The sequence below is a fragment of the Salmo salar genome, chromosome ssa18 (assembly GCF_905237065.1).
Source record: "Salmo salar chromosome ssa18, Ssal_v3.1, whole genome shotgun sequence".
NCBI classification, from domain to species: domain Eukaryota; kingdom Metazoa; phylum Chordata; class Actinopteri; order Salmoniformes; family Salmonidae; genus Salmo; species Salmo salar.
The window spans coordinates 74,464,979-74,483,826 of NC_059459.1; the positions used below are offsets into that span (position 1 = coordinate 74,464,979).

The 18,848-nt window shown below is 46.1% G+C and overlaps 1 protein-coding gene across 1 annotated transcript in view; it reads right to left on the reverse strand.

Moving 5' to 3' along the window:
* The window catches only part of LOC106577890 (arrestin red cell), a 100,389-nt gene that overhangs the window by 16,679 nt on the left and 64,862 nt on the right, over positions 1-18,848 (reverse strand). Inside the window, exons 8-9 of the mRNA XM_045701535.1 lie at positions 18,587-18,722; positions 8,414-8,498 (exon numbers count right to left, since the gene is read on the reverse strand). Coding sequence (XP_045557491.1) covers positions 8,414-8,498; positions 18,587-18,722 — 221 coding nt within the window. The remainder of the gene's footprint in view (positions 1-8,413; positions 8,499-18,586; positions 18,723-18,848) is intronic.

Sequence of the window (18,848 nt, forward strand, 5' to 3'; positions counted from 1 at the left end):
TGTTTCACTAGGCTCTGTAGGCTATGTGCTCTCCAACCCTGTTCCAGGGGTCTTGTTTCACTAGCCTCTGTAGGCTATGTGCTCTCACAATTCCTGACATTTAATCCTAGTAAAAATTCCCTGTCTTAGGTCAGTTAGGATCACCACTTTATTTTAAGAATGTGAAATGTCAGAATAATAGTACAGAGAATTATTTATTTCAGCTTTTATTTCTTTCAGCCCATTCCCAGTGGGTCAGAAGTTTACATACACTCGATTAGTATTTGGTAGCATTGCCTTTAAATTGTTTAACTTGGGTCAAACATTTTGGGTAGCTTTCCACTAGCTTCCCACAAGAAGTTGGGTGAATTTTGGCCCACTCCTCCTCACAGAGCTGGTGTAACTGAGTCAGGTTTGTAGGCCTCCTTGCTCGCACAAGCTTTTTCAGTGCTGCCCACAAATGTTCTATAGGATTGAGGTCAGGGCTCCAATACCTTGACTTTGTTGTCCTTAAGCCATTTTGGCACAACTTTGGAAGTATGCTTGCGGTCATTGTCCATTTGGAAGACCCATTTGCGACCAAGCATTAACTTCCTGACTGATGTCTTGAGATGTTGCTTCGATATATCCACATAATTTTCCTGCCTCATGATGTCATCTATTTTGTGAAGTGCACCAGTCCCTCCTGCAGCAAAGCACCCCCACAACATGATGCTGCCACCCCCGTGCTTTACGGTTGGGATGGTGGTCTTCGGCTTGCAAGCCTCCCCCTTTTTCCTCCAAACACAATGATGGTCATTATGGCCAAACGGTTCTATTTTTGTTTCATCAGACCAGAGGACATTTCTCCAAAAAAGCCCGATCTTTGTCCCCATGTGCAGTTGCAAACCATAATCTGGCTATTTTATGGCGGTTTTGGAGCAGTGGCTTCTTCCTTGCTGAGCAGGCTTTCAGGTTATGTTGATATAGAACTCATTTTACTGTGGATATAGATACTTTTGTACCTGTTTACTCCAGCATCTTCACAAGGTCCTTTGCTGTTGTTCTGGGATTGATTTGCACTCTTCGCACCAAAGTACGTTCATCTCTAGGAGACAGAACGCGTCTCCTTCCTGAGCAGTATGACGGCTGTGTGGTCCCATGGTGTTTATACTTGTGTACTATTGTTTGTACAGATGAACGTGGTACTTGTGGAGGTCTACAATTTCTTTTCTGAGGTCTTGACTGATTTCTTTTGATTTTCCCAGGATGTCAAGCAAAGAGGCACTGAGTTTGAAGGTAGGCCTTGAAATACATCCACAGGTACACCTTCAATTGACTCAAATTATGTCAATTAGCCTATCAGAAGCTTCTAAAGCCATGACATCATTTTCTGGAATTTTCCAAGCTGTTTAAAGGCATAGTCAACTTAGTGTATGTAAACTTCTGACCCACTGGAATTGTGATACAGTGAATTATAAGTGAAATAATCTGTCTGTAAACAATTGTTGGAAAAATTACTTGTATCATGCACAAAGTAGATGTCCTAACCGACTTGCCAAAACTATAGTTTGTTAACAAGAAATTTGTGGAGTGGTTGAAAAATGAGTTTTAATGACTCCAACTTAAGTTTATGTAAACTTCCGACTTCAACTGTAGGCCTATGAGCTAGGCTACAAGATACATGCCACTAGGGTTTTAAAAAGTCCACAAGTCTCAGTCTTATCTAAGGGCCTCTCTATGGTACCTAGACTACAGATAAACCATTCCATACAAAAGCAGATCTGTTTAAATTCTTTCGCAAGATTAAACTTAAGCATGTGTTTTTGCAAAACACTGTTTCGGGCCTAGAAACACATCAAAGAACTGGTACCCATTTTATGCCCAAAAGCAAATTCTGTCCCATGGTTAACAACTCCTCGATTAATACCTATTGTAGGTTAGTCGAACAAGAAGCAATGAAAGATTCCTCTTTGGTTATTAAACCTGCAGACAAGGGGGGTGCTGTGGTTGTTTTAGACTATGAAAAACATAAAGAAGAAATTCAGAGACAACTCAGTAATGAACGTTTCTATAGAAAACGGAGTGTTGATCCCACACAGGTGTTCCAACGGGATATATGCTCTAATTTGGAGCAAGCCCTATTAAACCACCTTATCTCAAAACCTGAATATGAATATCTTTGCTGCAAATGTGCCATACGTCCATGCCTGTATATTTTACCGAAATTACACAAACCTAAAACACAAGGCAATTATCCAGGCAGACCAGTGGTTGCAGGAATAGGCTCAATGCTAGAGCCATTGTCGAACTTTGTAGACGCTTTTATTAAAACTCATGTGCAAGCATTGCCATCTTATGCAAAAGATTCTATAGACTTCATAAACAATCTCACCAATAACGGGTTTAACAGAAGACTGTATTCTGGTCACATTAGATGTGGAGAGTCTATACACCAGCATTCCCCATGTGGGGTGGCTGGCAGCACTAGCTCACTATTTGGGAGACAGAGATACTAATGAATATCCACCAACAAACTTTATTCTACAGCTGAATATGTTTTGAAGTATAACTATTTCAGGTTTGATGATGAATACTACCTCCAAACGAATGGAACATCGATGAGCTCCACATTCGCTCTGAGCTACGCTAACCTTTATGTGGGTCTATTTGAAGAACGTTTTGTCAATAATAAAAACGAAAACCCATTTTTGAATAAAGTCCTGAAGTGGTATCGATATATTGACGACATTACCTCGATGTGTGGATTGAGAAATGAAATGGAACCCTGTTTACTACTCTGTATAGAGAAGATACGGACAGAAATACTCTATTACAGGGGGACAGCTTCCACCCTGAGCCATTAAAAAGAGGACTTCCTAGAAGCCCGTTTTTCAGACTGCGCCGTATATGCCACTCCACAGATGATTATCTAGTAAAAGCAGCGGAGATGAGCAATAGGTTTCTAAGAAGAGAAAAATACGAGATGAACTGCTACAAAAAAGACCCGCTAAAGCAAAAGAACACTCCGTAATGTTCACAACCACATATACTTTGAATTCGCGAAAAGTGGGAGATGTCGTCAAGAAACACTGGCATGTTTTATCATCGGACCCAGCTTTGCCGGCTGAATTTAAAAATCCACCACTTATTGTGTATAGGAGAGGTCGCAATTTACGCGATAAATTGGTTCATGCCAACAGCCAGCCACGAAAGAAAATCAGCCAGGCTCTTTTACGCCCTTTTCCAAATGGTAGCTATAAATACAGAGGTTGAGCACAGTGCAACAATATGATGAAGTGTGAATATTTCTTCCACCTACATACAGGAAAACGGTTCCAAATAAACGATATCATTACGTGTTCCACCACCCATGTTATTTACATTATTAAATGTCCATGTGGGCTCTGCTATGTTGGTAAGACCTCTCGTTCTCTCAAACAGAGAATTAGTGAACATAAAAGTTCAATCAGGAGAAACGACAGGGATTATCCAGTCGCAGTACATTTTAATGACCTAAAACATGACATTTCTAGCTTTAGATTTTGTGGCATAGAGTCTAGTTAAGATATCAGACAGGGGAGGTGATATAAATAATACTCTGAGTAAAAGACAATGTTTTGGGATTTCCACCCTCCAGACATTAATTCCTAAAGGACTTAATGATGAAATGCCTATGTATGTTATGTTGTGAATTTGAACATGAATTATGTGCCTATTTCAGATTATTCTGATGCTTTTCGTACGATGTACCCAATGAATAATGTAGACTTGCTATGTCCTCATTGTGAGTTTACAGACGTGTTGAATACGTCTTATTTACACACTTTATTCGAATAATTATGAAATGCATATTGTTATATTTGGTAGCACTTATTTGTTTTTCCTTCGCCTCCAACCCATTTCCATGCGTGGAACGGATGTGCGTGGGGCTAGGTCTACATAAGGGTGCTAATGTGCTAATGAAAAAAATTCACAAAAGCTCTGAGGAAGGCTGTGAGGCCGATACGGTGTGCGGTTTCCTTTTTCCTTCATCTTGTTCAACTGTTCAACCTGCAAAACGTTTGCTCAGATGTGCGAGTGCCTTTTGAATTTTGTATTTTGAAAAAGTCCACCAAAAAATGAATGCACAAAGCAATGTGTTCAATATTAGGAAAGTTGATAAATATATATATATAGTTAGCCTATAGAAAGCTGAAAACTCAGTTTTCTCACGCAATTGCATAGTTTCTAGAAATGTTGCGGAACACGGGCTTGTAGGAACACTTATATATGAGGAGCTGTCTCTCACTGAGCAACAGGTGATCCTATTCCACTCACTCTCAATGCCAAGTCTCTCATGAAGCGTTTGATTTGATTTTCCATTACGTTGATGCCAGAGTGATTAGGGGTGTCAAGCACATTCCATGGAGGGCCTAGTGTGTTATTACCAGGCCATTAGTAACTAGCTGTTATTACCAGGCCATTAGTAATTAGCTGTTATTACCAGGCCATTAGTAATTAGCTGTTATTACCAGGCCATTAGTAACTAGCTGTTATTACCAGGCCATTAGTAATTAGCTGTTATTACCAGGCCATTAGTAACTAGCTGTTATTACCAGGCCATTAGTAACTAGCTGTTATTACCAGGCCATTAGTAATTAGCTGTTATTACCAGGCCATTAGTAATTAGCTGTTATTACCAGGCCATTAGTAATTAGCTGTTATTACCAGGCCATTAGTAACTAGCTGTTATTACCAGGCCACTAGTAATTAGCTGTTATTACCAGGCCATTAGTAATTAGCTGTTACTACCAGGCCATTAGTAATTAGCTGTTATTACCAGGCCATTAGTAATTAGCTGTTATTACCAGGCCATTAGTAATTAGCTGTTATTACCAGGCCATTAGTAACTAGCTGTTATTACCAGGCCATTAGTAATTAGCTGTTATTACCAGGCCATTAGTAACTAGCTGTTATTACCAGGCCACTAGTAATTAGCTGTTATTACCAGGCCATTAGTAATTAGCTGTTATTACCAGGCCATTAGTAATTAGCTGTTATTACCAGGCCATTAGTAACTAGCTGTTATTACCAGGCCACTAGTAATTAGCTGTTATTACCAGGCCATTAGTAATTAGCTGTTATTACCAGGCCATTAGTAATGAGCTGTTATTACCAGGCCATTAGTAACTAGCTGTTATTACCAGGCCATTAGTAATTAGCTGTTATTACCAGGCCATTAGTAACTAGCTGTTATTACCAGGCCATTAGTAATTAGCTGTTATTACCAGGCCATTAGTAACTGGCCGTTAGCACATTTGGCAGATAACTGATGGCCATCAGAGGGCAGTTTTGGAGAAGCCTAGATACCATGACTCACCGGTCACGTGGAATTTGACTGCGGTCATGACTCATGAATGCCGGTGTGGCAGTAATTCGGTCACCGTAACAGCCCTAGTCTGGGACAATTTTCGCATTTTAGCTAACCCTAACCCTTCTCCTAACCTGTTATGTTGATTCCCCTAATCTGTTATGTTGATTCTCCTAACCTGCTACGTTGATTCCCCTAATCTGTTATGTTGATTCCCCTAACCTGCTACGTTGATTCTCCTAACCTGCTACGTTGATTCCCCTAACCTGCTAAGTTGATTCCCCTAACCTGCTACGTTGATTCTCCTAACCTGCTACGTTGATTCCCCTAACCTGCTAAGTTGATTCCCCTAACCTGCTACGTTGATTCTCCTAACCTGCTACGTTGATTCCCCTAACCTGCTAAGTTGATTCTCCTAACCTGCTACGTTGATTCCCCTAACCTGCTACGTTGATTCTCCTAACCTGCTAAGTTGATTCTCCTAAACTGCTAAGTTGATTCCCCTAATCTGTTATGTTGATTCTCCTAACCTGCTATGTTGATTCTCCTAACCTGCTACGTTGATTCCCCTAACCTGCTACGTTAATTCTCCTAACCTGCTGCATAAAGTCCCTTACGCTGTACTCCAAAACCGTCAGGCCTGCCCGCAGAACAGCGTGGGTTTCCAATAACACCATAACCCCTGGTCTGAGGATACCATACCCCCTGGTCTGAGGATACCATACCCCCTGGTCTGAGGATACCATAACCCCTGGTCTGAGGATACCATAACCCCTGGTCTGAGGATACCATAACCCCTGGTCTGAGGATACCATACCCCCTGGTCTGAGGATACCATAACCCCTGGTCTGAGGATACCATAACCCCTGGTCTGAGGATACCATACCCCCTGGTCTGAGGATACCATACCCCCTGGTCTGAGGATACCATAACCCCTGGTCTGAGGATACCATAACTCCTGGTCTGAGGATACCATACCCCCTGGTCTAAGGATACCATAACCCCTGGTCTGAGGATACCATACCCCCTGGTCTGAGGATACCATACCCCCTGGTCTGAGGATACCATAACCCCTGGTCTGAGGATACCATAACCCCTGGTCTGAGGATACCATAACCCCTGGTCTGAGGATACCATAACCCCTGGTCTGAGGATACCATAACCCCTGGTCTGAGGATACCATAACCCCTGGTCTGAGGATACCATACCACCTGGTCTGAGGATACCATAACCCCTGGTCTGAGGATACCATAACCCCTGGTCTAAGGATACCATAACCCCTGGTCTGAGGATACCATAACCCCTGGTCTGAGGATACCATAACCCCTGGTCTGAGGATACCATACCCCCTGGTCTGAGGATACCATACCCCCTGGTCTGAGGATACCATAACCCCTGGTCTGAGGATACCATACCCCCTGGTCTGAGGATACCATAACCCCTGGTCTGAGGATACCATACCTCCTGGTCTGAGGATACCATACCCCCTGGTCTGAGGATACCATACCCCCTGGTCTGAGGATACCATAACCCCTGGTCTGAGGATACCATAACCCCTGGTCTGAGGATACCATAACCCCTGGTCTGAGGATACCATAACCCCTGGTCTGAGGATACCATAACCCCTGGTCTGAGGATACCATAACCCCTGGTCTGAGGATACCATAACCCCTGGTCTGAGGATACTATACCCCCTGGTCTGAGGATACCATACACCCTGGTCTGAGGATACCATACACCCTGGTCTGAGGATACCATACCCCCTGGTCTGAGGATACCATACCCCCTGGTCTGAGGATACCATACCCCCTGGTCTGAGGATACCATAACCCCTGGTCTGAGGATACCATACCCCCTGGTCTGAGGATACCATACCCCCTGGTCTGAGGATACCATAACCCCTGGTTTGAGGATACCATACCCCCTGGTCTGAGGATACCATACCCCCTGGTCTGAGGATACCATACCCCCTGGTCTGAGGATACCATACCCCCTGGTCTGAGGATACTATACCCCCTGGTCTGAGGATACCATACACCCTGGTCTGAGGATACCATAACCCCTGGTCTGAGGATACCATACCCCCTGGTCTGAGGATACCATAACCCCTGGTCTGAGGATACCATACCCCCTGGTCTGAGGATACCATAACCCCTGGTCTGAGGATACCATAACCCTTGGTCTGAGGATACCATAACCCCTGGTCTGAGGATACCATACCCCCTGGTCTGAGGATACCATACCCCCTGGTCTGAGGATACCATACCCCCTGGTCTGAGGATACCATACCCCCTGGTCTGAGGATACCATAACCCCTGGTCTGAGGATACCATACCCCCTGGTCTGAGGATACCATACCCCCTGGTCTGAGGATACCATAACCCCTGGTTTGAGGATACCATACCCCCTGGTCTGAGGATACCATACCCCCTGGTCTGAGGATACCATACCCCCTGGTCTGAGGATACTATACCCCCTGGTCTGAGGATACCATACCCCCTGGTCTGAGGATACCATAACCCCTGGTCTGAGGATACCATACCCCCTGGTCTGAGGATACCATACCCCCTGGTCTGAGGATACCATACCCCCTGGTCTGAGGATACCATACCCCCTGGTCTGAGGATACCATAACCCTTGGTCTGAGGATACCATAACCCCTGGTCTGAGGATACCATACCCCCTGGTCTGAGGATACCATACCCCCTGGTCTGAGGATACCATACCCCCTGGTCTGAGGATACCATACCCCCTGGTCTGAGGATACTATACCCCCTGGTCTGAGGATACCATACCCCCTGGTCTGAGGATACCATACCCCCTGGTCTGAGGATACCATACCCCCTGGTCTGAGGATACCATAACCCCTGGTCTGAGGATACCATACCCCCTGGTCTGAGGATACCATACCCCCTGGTCTGAGGATACCATAACCCCTGGTCTGAGGATACCATACCCCCTGGTCTGAGGATACCATACCCCCTGGTCTGAGGATACCATAACCCCTGGTCTGAGGATACCATACACCCTGGTCTGAGGATACCATAACCCCTGGTCTGAGGATACCATACCCCCTGGTCTGAGGACATGCGTGTGTCTTACCTGAGATTTTCAACCTCTTGACTGTTTTGGTGGAGTTGTTGGTCGCATGGACATTCACACTGATAGGTTCTCCATGGTAGTAGAGCTGAGAGAGAGGGAGAGAAATAGAGGGGGAGAAAGAGAGGGGGAGAAAGAGAGGGGAGAAAGAGAGGATGAAAGAGAGAGAACAAGAATGAGTGATAAAGGGGAGGGGTTGGGGGTCAATATACAGTGAGCTCCAAAAATATTGTGACAGTGACAAAGTTTGTTGTTTTGTCTCTGTACTGCAGCACTTTGGATTTGAAATGATATAATGGCTATTCGGTTAAAGCACTGACTGTCAGCTTTGGCGGCAGGTAGACTAGTGGTTAGAGTGTAGGGGCGACAGGTAGCCTAGTGGTTAGAGTGTAGGGGCGGCAGGTAGACTAGTGGTTAGAGTGTAGGGGCGACAGGTAGACTAGTGGTTAGAGTGTAGGGGTGACAGGTAGACTAGTGGTTAGAGTGTAGGGGTGACAGGTAGACTAGTGGTTAGAGTGTAGGGGCGACAGGTAGACTAGTGGTTAGAGTGTAGGGGCGACAGGTAGACTAGTGGTTAGAGTGTAGGGGCGACAGGTAGCCTAGTGGTTAGAGTGTAGGGGTGACAGGTAGACTAGTGGTTAGAGTGTAGGGGCGACAGGTAGACTAGTGGTTAGAGTGTAGGGGCGACAGGTAGCCTAGTGGTTAGAGTGTAGGGGCGACAGGTAGACTAGTGGTTAGAGTGTAGGGGCGGCAGGTAGACTAGTGGTTAGAGTGTAGGGGCGACAGGTAGCCTAGTGGTTAGAGTGTAGGGGCGACAGGTAGACTAGTGGTTAGAGTGTAGGGGTGACAGGTAGACTAGTGGTTAGAGTGTAGGGGTGACAGGTAGCCTAGTGGTTAGAGTGTAGGGGCGACAGGTAGCCTAGTGGTTAGAGTGTAGGGGCGACAGGTAGCCTAGTGGTTAGAGTGTAGGGGCGACAGGTAGCCTAGTGGTTAGAGTGTAGGGGCGACAGGTAGCCTAGTGGTTAGAGTGTAGGGGCGACAGGTAGACTGGTGGTTAGAGTGTAGGGGTGACAGGTAGTCTAGTGGTTAGAGTGTAGGGGCGACAGGTAGACTAGTGGTTAGAGTGTAGGGGCGACAGGTAGACTAGTGGTTAGAGTGTAGGGGCGACAGGTAGCCTAGTGGTTAGAGTGTAGGGGCGGCAGGTAGACTAGTGGTTAGAGTGTAGGGGCGACAGGTAGACTAGTGGTTAGAGTGTAGGGGCGACAGGTAGACTAGTGGTTAGAGTGTAGGGGTGACAGGTAGACTAGTGGTTAGAGTGTAGGGGCGACAGGTAGACTAGTGGTTAGAGTGTAGGGGCGACAGGTAGCCTAGTGGTTAGAGTGTAGGGGTGACAGGTAGACTAGTGGTTAGAGTGTAGGGGCGACAGGTAGCCTAGTGGTTAGAGTGTAGGGGTGACAGGTAGCCTAGTGGTTAGAGTGTAGGGGTGACAGGTAGACTAGTGGTTAGAGTGTAGGGGTGACAGGTAGACTAGTGGTTAGAGTGTAGGGGTGACAGGTAGACTAGTGGTTAGAGTGTAGGGGTGACAGGTAGACTAGTGGTTAGAGTGTAGGGGTGACAGGTAGCCTAGTGGTTAGAGTGTAGGGGTGACAGGTAGACTAGTGGTTAGAGTGTAGGGGCGACAGGTAGACTAGTGGTTAGAGTGTAGGGGCGACAGGTATCCTAGTGGTTAGAGTGTAGGGTTGACAGGTAGCCTAGTGGTTAGAGTGTAGGGGCGACAGGTAGCCTAGTGGTTAGAGTGTAGGGGCGGCAGGTACACTAGTGGTTAGAGTGTAGGGGTGACAGGTAGCCTAGTGGTTAGAGTGTAGGGGCGGCAGGTAGACTAGTGGTTAGAGTGTAGGGGTGACAGGTAGCCTAGTGGTTAGAGTGTAGGGGTGACAGGTAGCCTAGTGGTTAGAGTGTAGGGGTGACAGGTAGCCTAGTGGTAAGAGTGTAGGGGTGACAGGTAGACTAGTGGTTAGAGTGTAGGGGTGACAGGTAGCCTAGTGGTTAGAGTGTAGGGGTGACAGGTAGACTAGTGGTTAGAGTGTAGGGGTGACAGGTAGACTAGTGGTTAGAGTGTAGGGGTGACAGGTAGCCTAGTGGTTAGAGTGTAGGGGTGACAGGTAGCCTAGTGGTTAGAGTGTAGGGGTGACAGGTAGACTAGTGGTTAGAGTGTAGGGGTGACAGGTAGACTAGTGGTAGCCTAGTGGTTAGAGTGGTAGCCTAGTGGTTAAAGTGTAGGGGTGACAGGTAGACTAGTAGTTAGAGTGTAGGGGCGACAGGTAGACTAGTGGTTAGAGTGTAGGGGCGGCAGGTACACTAGTGGTTAGAGTGTAGGGGCGGCAGGTACACTAGTGGTTAGAGTGTAGGGGCGGCAGGTAGACTAGTGGTTAGAGTGTAGGGGTGACAGGTAGTCTAGTGGTTAGAGTGTAGGGGCGGCAGGTAGACTAGTGGTTAGAGTGTAGGGGCGGCAGGTAGACTAGTGGTTAGAGTGTAGGGGCGGCAGGTACACTAGTGGTTAGAGTGTAGGGGCGGCAGGTAGACTAGTGGTTAGAGTGTAGGGGCGGCAGGTAGACTAGTGGTTAGAGTGTAGGGGTGACAGGTAGCCTAGTGGTTAGAGTGTAGGGGTGACAGGTAGTCTAGTGGTTAGAGTGTAGGGGTGACAGGTAGACTAGTGGTTAGAGTGTAGGGGTGACAGGCAGCCTAGTGGTTAGAGTGTAGGGGTGACAGGTAGCCTAGTGGTTAGAGTGTAGGGGTGACAGGTAGCCTAGTGGTTAGAGTGTAGGGGTGACAGGTAGACTAGTGGTTAGAGTGTAGGGGTGACAGGTAGCCTAGTGGTTAGAGTGTAGGGGTGGCAGGTACCCTAGTGGTTAGAGTGTAGGGGTGACAGGTAGCCTAGTGGTTAGAGTGTAGGGGCGGCAGGTACACTAGTGGTTAGAGTGTAGGGGCGGCAGGCAGCATAGTGGTTAGAGTGTAGGGGCGACAGGTAGCCTAGTGGTTAGAGTGTAGGGGTGACAGGTAGACCCTAGTGTTTAGAGTGTAGGGACGGCAGGTAGACTAGTGGTTAGAGTGTAGGGACGGCAGGTAGCATAATGGTTAGAGTGTAGGGGTGGCAGGTACCCTAGTGGTTAGAGTGTAGGGGCGGCAGGTACCCTAGTGGTTAGAGTGTAGGGGCAGCAGTTACCATAGTGTTTAGAGTGTAGGGGCAGCAGTTACCCTAGCGGTTAGAGTGTAGGGGCGGCAGGTACCCTAGTGGTTAGAGTGTAGGGGTGACAGGTAGACTAGCGGTTAGAGTGTAGGGGCGGCAGGTAGACTAGCGGTTAGAGTGTAGGGGCGGCAGGTAGACTAGTGGTTAGAGTGTAGGGGCGGCAGGTACACTAGTGGTTAGAGTGTAGGGGCGGCAGGTAGACTAGCGGTTAGAGTGTAGGGGCGACAGGTAGACTAGTGGTTAGAGTGTAGGGGCGACAGGTAGACTAGTGGTTAGAGTGTAGGGGCGGCAGGTAGACTAGTGGTTAGAGTGTAGGGGCGACAGGTAGCCTAGTGGTTAGAGTGTAGGGGTGACAGGTAGACTAGTGGTTAGAGTGTAGGGGTGGCAGGTAGACTAGTGGTTAGAGTGTAGGGGTGACAGGTAGACTAGTGGTTAGAGTGTAGGGGCGCCAGGTAGCCTAGTGGTTAGAGTGTAGGGGCGGCAGGTAGCCTAGTGGTTAGAGTGTAGGGGTGACAGGTAGCCTAGTGGTTAGAGTGTAGGGGCGGCAGGTAGCCTAGTGGTTAGAGTGTAGGGGCGCCAGGTAGCCTAGTGGTTAGAGTGTAGGGGTGACAGGTAGCCTAGTGGTTAGAGTGTAGGGGTGACAGGTAGTCTAGTGGTTAGAGTGTAGGGGCGGCAGGTAGACTGGTGGTTAGAGTGTAGGGGTGACAGGTAGCCTAGTGGTTAGAGTGTAGGGGTGACAGGTAGCCTAGTGGTTAGAGTGTAGGGGTGACAGGTAGCCTAGTGGTTAGAGTGTAGGGGCGGCAGGTAGACTAGTGGTTAAAGTGTAGGGGTGACAGGTAGCCTAGTGGTTAGAGTGTAGGGGTGGCAGGTAGACTGGTGGTTAGAGTGTAGGGGTGACAGGCAGCCTAGTGGTTAGAGTGTAGGGGTGACAGGTAGCCTAGTGGTTAGAGTGTAGGGGCGGCAGGTAGACTAGTGGTTAAAGTGTAGGGGTGACAGGTAGCCTAGTGGTTAGAGTGTAGGGGTGACAGGTAGACTGGTGGTTAGAGTGTAGGGGTGACAGGTAGCCTAGTGGTTAGAGTGTAGGGGTGACAGGTAGCCTAGTGGTTAGAGTGTAGGGGCGGCAGGTAGCCTAGTGGTTAGAGCGTTGGGCCAGTAGCCGAAAGGTTGATGGATCGAATCACAGAGCTGACAAGGTAAAAATCTGTCGTTCTGTCCCTGAGCAGTGCAGTTAACCCACTGTTCCCCAGGCGCCGAAGACGTGGATGTCGATTAAGGCAGCAACCCCAGAGGGGTTGGGTTAAATGTGGAAGACATTTCAGTTGAATACATTCAGTTGGACAACTGACTAGGTATCCTCCTTTAATGTGAGGGTATTTTCACCCATATCGGGTGAACCGTTTATAAATTACAGCACTTTTTGTACATAGTCCCCCATTTTAGGGGACCAAAAGTATTGGGACAAATTCACTTATGTGTATTAAAGTAGTCAAAAGTGTAGTATTTGGTCCCTTATTCCTAGCATGCAATGATACCTCAAGCTTGTGACCAGTGGCGTGTATTCATGGATGCCAAGGGAAGCCAGGCTTCCCCAAAAAACATAAAATAATCTATCTTTCGTCACTCTGTGTTTCACCATTTTTCTTCAATTCGCAAGAGGCTGAATGTATCTCACTGGCGCCTCTCTCTCTGTAGGCCATCTTTCTGATGCTGTCTGGTTCAAAAGAGAATGACATTGTTGCCGCCCGTAGCATTGAATGCAAAGGAAGCCAGCGAGCATCTAGACAATCAGAGTTGAGCTAAACTGAGTGAGCTCAACTGTGAATGGTCCTGTCGCACCAAAAAAAAGTGCCAAGGGAAGCCAGTTTGCGTTTGGCTTCACTCCCAATCACAGAGAAATATGTCATCAACAGAAACAACTGGAATTGTTGCATCTCGTTGTGTTGTTGTTCTCCAGTAGCTAGCTAGCTAAAATTGTCCCTTTCCTAAATTAGCCATGGATGGAGATAGGGATTTGGACTTGTGGTTTTACTTAATTCTCCGTACTGGCCAATGATTATAATAGCGATTCTGATCGAACCATTAATTCATACATTGTTGTGCCCCTGGCCTTAGACGATGGAAGTTCAACATGTAGCTAGATGTAGAAGGCTAATGTTAACTAGCTGACCTGGTGCATCGTTACCCATGAAAGAAAGTTAGGCTAGCGAGCTAGGACTTTAGCCAGATAGCATAGGACAACAAAAACGTAAAGCGTGTACTGTATGACAGTCATACACCGTTTAGGCAACAGGAAAGAGGAGGGTGACATTGTTGTTTCTCTACAAGTAGGGTGAGTCAACATGTTTTTTCTACTTGCACGAACGCACACACACATCAGAACAATGGACAGCCACATATTTAGCTTAAGTTGCTTGGACTAAATAGTTTTTGGTATCTTAAAGTTGTCACTGTGTTAGACTAAGCAGAGGTGATTTGATGATGTTGAAATGTTAAAGTTGAAATGCTGCTGGGATAGTGGAGGCACTTTCTGTTTTCCTTGCGACTTGTGGAAACTCTCTCTGGTTCTAAGTCAATAGTTGTTTAGTAGTTCAGGAAATATTGGAAACATTACCTTGCTTCACCATGGAACTGTTTGTTACATGTAATATTTTTTGTGGTCTTCACCAGACAGATGTTGCTCTCCGGTTTTGTGACGAAACAAAGGTGTGGTTGAATTTATTCTGCCACTGTGTCTTCTTATTGTTGTCCCATCCTCACAGTGACAAGGCACATGAACTAACAGGTTATTAAGCAAAAAATGCAATTGTCACAACACATAGTTTGTAATATGTATTTTTCCCCCTGGCTTGGTTTCCCCAGTGATTTTACCCAAACACTGCTACTGCTTGTGATTCTAACTTGTTTGATGCATTTGCTGTTTGTTTTGGTTGTGTTTCAGATTATTTTGTGCCCAATAGAAATGAATGGTAAATAATGTATTGTGTCAATTTGGAGTCACTTGTATTGTAAATAAGTACATAATGTGTTTCACAACACTTCTACATTAATGTGGATGCTACCATGATTACGGATAATCCTGAATAAATTGTGCATAATGATGAGTGAGAAAGTTACAGACGCACAAATGTTATACCCCCATGCCATGCTAATTACCCTCTCTCACCATTACAATAACAGGGGAGGGTAGCATTACCCTCTCTCACCATTACAATAACAGGGGAGGGTAGCTTTACCCTCTCTCACCATTACAATAACAGGGGAGGGTAGCATTACCCTCTCTCACCATTACAATAACAGGGGAGGGTAGCATTACCCTCTCTCACCATTACAATAACAGGGGAGGTTAGCATTCACATTGTATCATTTCAAATCCTAAGTGCTGGAGTACAAAACCAAAAGAACAAAATGTCTCACTCTCCCAATAATTTTGGAGCTCACTGTAGATAGAGAGATAGAGCGATAGATAGAGAAATAGATAGATTGCGCAGTGTTCTAAGGCACTGCATCTCAGTGCTAGAGTTGTCAAAATTTCTTTTTGATACTGTCGCAAAGCTAACTAAAAAGCAGCCTTCGCAAATGGAGGATGGCTTTCACTTCAGCAGTAATAAATTTATGAACTTCTTTGAGGAAAAGATCATGATCATTAGAAAGCAAATTACAGACTCCTCTTTAAATCTGGGTATTCCTCCAAAGCGCCATTGTCCTGAGTCTACACAACTCTGCCAGGACCTAGGATCAAGGCAGATACTAAAGTGTTTTAGTACTATATCTCTTGACGCAATGATGAAAATAATCATGGCCTCCAAACCCTCAAGCTGCATACTGGACCCTATTCCAACTAAACTACTGAAAGAGCTGCTTCCTGTGCTTGGCCCTCCTATGTTGAACATAATAAACGGCTCTCTATCCACCGGATGTGTACCAAGCTCACTAAAAGTGGCAGTAATAAAGCCTCTCTTGAAAAAGCCGAATCTTGATCCAGAAATTATAAAAAACTATCGGCCTATTTCCATTCCTCTCAAACATTTTAGAAAAAGCTGTTGCACAGCAACTCACTGCCTTCCTGAAGACAAACAATGTATTCGAAACGCTTCAGTCTGGTTTTAGACCCCATCATAGCACTGAGACTGCACTTGTGAAGGTGGTAAATGACCTTTTAATGACGTCAGACCGAGGCTCTGCATCTGTCCTCGTGCTCCTAGATCTTAGTGCCGCTTTTGATACCATCGATCACCACATTCTTTTGGAGAGATTGGAAACCCAAATTGGTCTACATGGACAAGTTCTGGCCTGGTTTAGATCTTATCTGTCGGAAAGATATCAGTTTGTCTCTGTGAATGGTTTGTCCTCTGACAAATCAATTGTAAATTTCGGTGTTCCCTCAAGGTTCCGTTTTAGGACCACTATTGTTTTCACTATATATTTTACCTCTTGGGGATGTCATTCGAAAACATAATGTTAAATTTCACTGCTATGCGGACGACACACAGCTGTACATTTCAATGAAACATGGTGAAGCCCCAAAATTGCCCTCGCTAGAAGCCTGTGTTTCAGACATAAAGAAGTGGATGGCTGCAAACTTTCTACTTTTAAACTCGGACAAAACAGAGATGCTTGTTCTAGGTCCCAAGAAACAAAGAGATCTTCTGTTGAATCTGACAATTAATCTGGATGGTTGTACAGTCGTCTCAAATAAAACTGTGAAGGACCTCGGCGTTACTCTGGACCCTGATCTCTCTTTTGAAGAACATATCAAGACTGTTTCAAGGACAGCTTTTTTCCATCTACGTAATATTGCAAAAATCAGACATTTTCTGTCCAAAAATGACGCAGAAAAATTAATCCATGCTTTTGTTACTTCTAGGCTGGACTACTGCAATGCTCTACTTTCCGGCTACCCGGATAAAGCACTAAATAAACTTCAGTTAGTGCTAAATACGGCTGCTAGAATCCTGACTAGAACCAAAAAATTCGATCATATTACTCCAGTGCTAGCCTCCCTACACTGGCTTCCTGTTAAGGCAAGGGCTGATTTCAAGGTTTTACTGCTAACCTACAAAGCATTACATGGGCTTGCTCCTACCTATCTTTCCGATTTGGTCCTGCCATACATACCTACACGCACGCTACGGTCACAAGACGCAGGCCTCCTAATTGTCCCTAGAATTTCTAAGCAAACGGCTGGAGGTAGGGCTTTCTCCTATAGAGCTCCATTTTTATGGAATGGTCTGCCTACCAATGTGAGAGACGCAGACTCAGTCTCAACCTTTAAGTCTTTACTGAAGACTTATCTCTTCAGTAGGTCCTATGATTAAGTATAGTCTGGCCCAGGAGTGTGAAGGTGAACGGAAAGGCTGGAGCAACGAACCGCCCTTGCTGTCTCTGCCTTGCCGGTTCCCCTCTTTCCACTGGGATTCTCTGCCTCTAACCCTTTTACAGGGGCTGAGTCACTGGCCTACTGGTGTTCTTCCATGCCGTCCATGGGAGGGGTGCGTCACTTGAGTGGGTTGAGTTACTGACGTGGTCTTCCTGTCTGGGTTGGCACAACCCCCTTGGGTTGTGCCATGGCGGAGATCGTTGTGGGCTATACTCGGCCTTGTCTTAGGACGGTAAGTTGGTGGTTGGAGACATCCCTCTAGTGGTGTGGGGGCTGTGCTTTGGCAAAGTGGGTGGGGTTATATCCTGCCTGTTTGGCCCTGTCCGGGGGTATCATCGGATGGGGCCACAGTGTCTTCTGATCCCTCCTGTCTCAGCCTCCAGTATTTATGCTGCAGTAGTTTATGTGTCGGGGGGCTAGGGTCAGTCTGTTACATCTGGAGTATTTCTCTTGTCTTATCCGGTGTCCTGTGTGTATTTAAATATGCTCTCTCTAATTCTCTCTTTCTCTCTTTCTGTCTTTCTCTCGGAGGACCTGAGCCCTAGGACCATGCCTCAGGACTACCTGGTATGATGACTCCTTGCTGTCCCCAGTCCACCTGGCCGTGCTGCTGCTCCAGTTTCAACTGTTCTGCCTGCGGCTATGGAACCCTGACCTGTTCACCGGACGTGCTTGTTGCACCCTCGACAACTACTATGATTATTATTATTTGACCATGCTGGTCATTTATGAACATTTTAACATTTTAACATCTTGACCATGTTCTGTTATAATATCCACACTGCACAGCCAGAAGAGGACTGGCCACCCCTCATAGCCTGGTTCCTCTCTAGGTTTCTTCCTAGGTTTTTGGCCTTTCTAGGGAGTTTTTCCTAGGGAGTTTTTCCTAGCCACCGTGCTTCTTTCACATGCTTTGCTTGCTGTTTGGGGTTTTAGGCTGGGTTTCTGTACAGCACTTTGAGAATATCAGCTGATGTACGAAGGGCTATTTAAAAATAAATTTGATTTGATTTGAATTTGACTACAGACACCCTGGTTCGAATCCAGGCTGCATCACATCCGGCTGTGATTGGGAGTCCCATAGGGTGTTGTCTGGGTTTGGCTGGGGAAGGCCGTCATTGTAAATAAGATTTTGTTCTCAACTGACTTGCCTAGTTAAATATATATCTATTTTTATAGATAGAGAGAGATAGAATATGACGGCAGGTAGCCTAGCAACAAAACATCATTTCCCCCCCCTTTTTTTCAACTGCTATAACCAATCAATCAAATATTATTTGTGGAACGCTTTTAACAAATTCATGTGTGTGTACCTCTATTTTTTCCAGTGAGGTGTAATGAGTGTTGCCGTGTGTGTGTGTGTGTGTGTGTGTGTGTGTGTGTGTGTGTGTGTGTGTGTGTGTGTGTGTGTGTGTGTTGTACCTCTTTATCCAGGGAGGCCTCTAGGTGTAATGAGTGTTGCCGTGTGTGTGTGTGTGTGTGTGTGTGTGTGTGTGTGTGTGTGTGTGTGTGTGTGTGTGTGTGTGTGTGTGTGTGTGTGTGTGTATCCTACTTCTTTATCCAGGGAGGCCTCTAGATGTAGGGATCTATCTGACAGTAGGAAGGATCGTGTTGTCTCCACCATGGGCTGAGGACCAGGCTTCTCTGGGGCATACTGCACCTTACGGATCACCAGACGCACTGAGTTCCTGTAATAACACAGGAGAAACAATACATGACAGAACATACAGCCGTAAAACAAACCACTCACACACTAGGATTATCAACAGCTCACATATCAGGGTTGGGGTCAATTCCATTTTAATTCCCGTCAA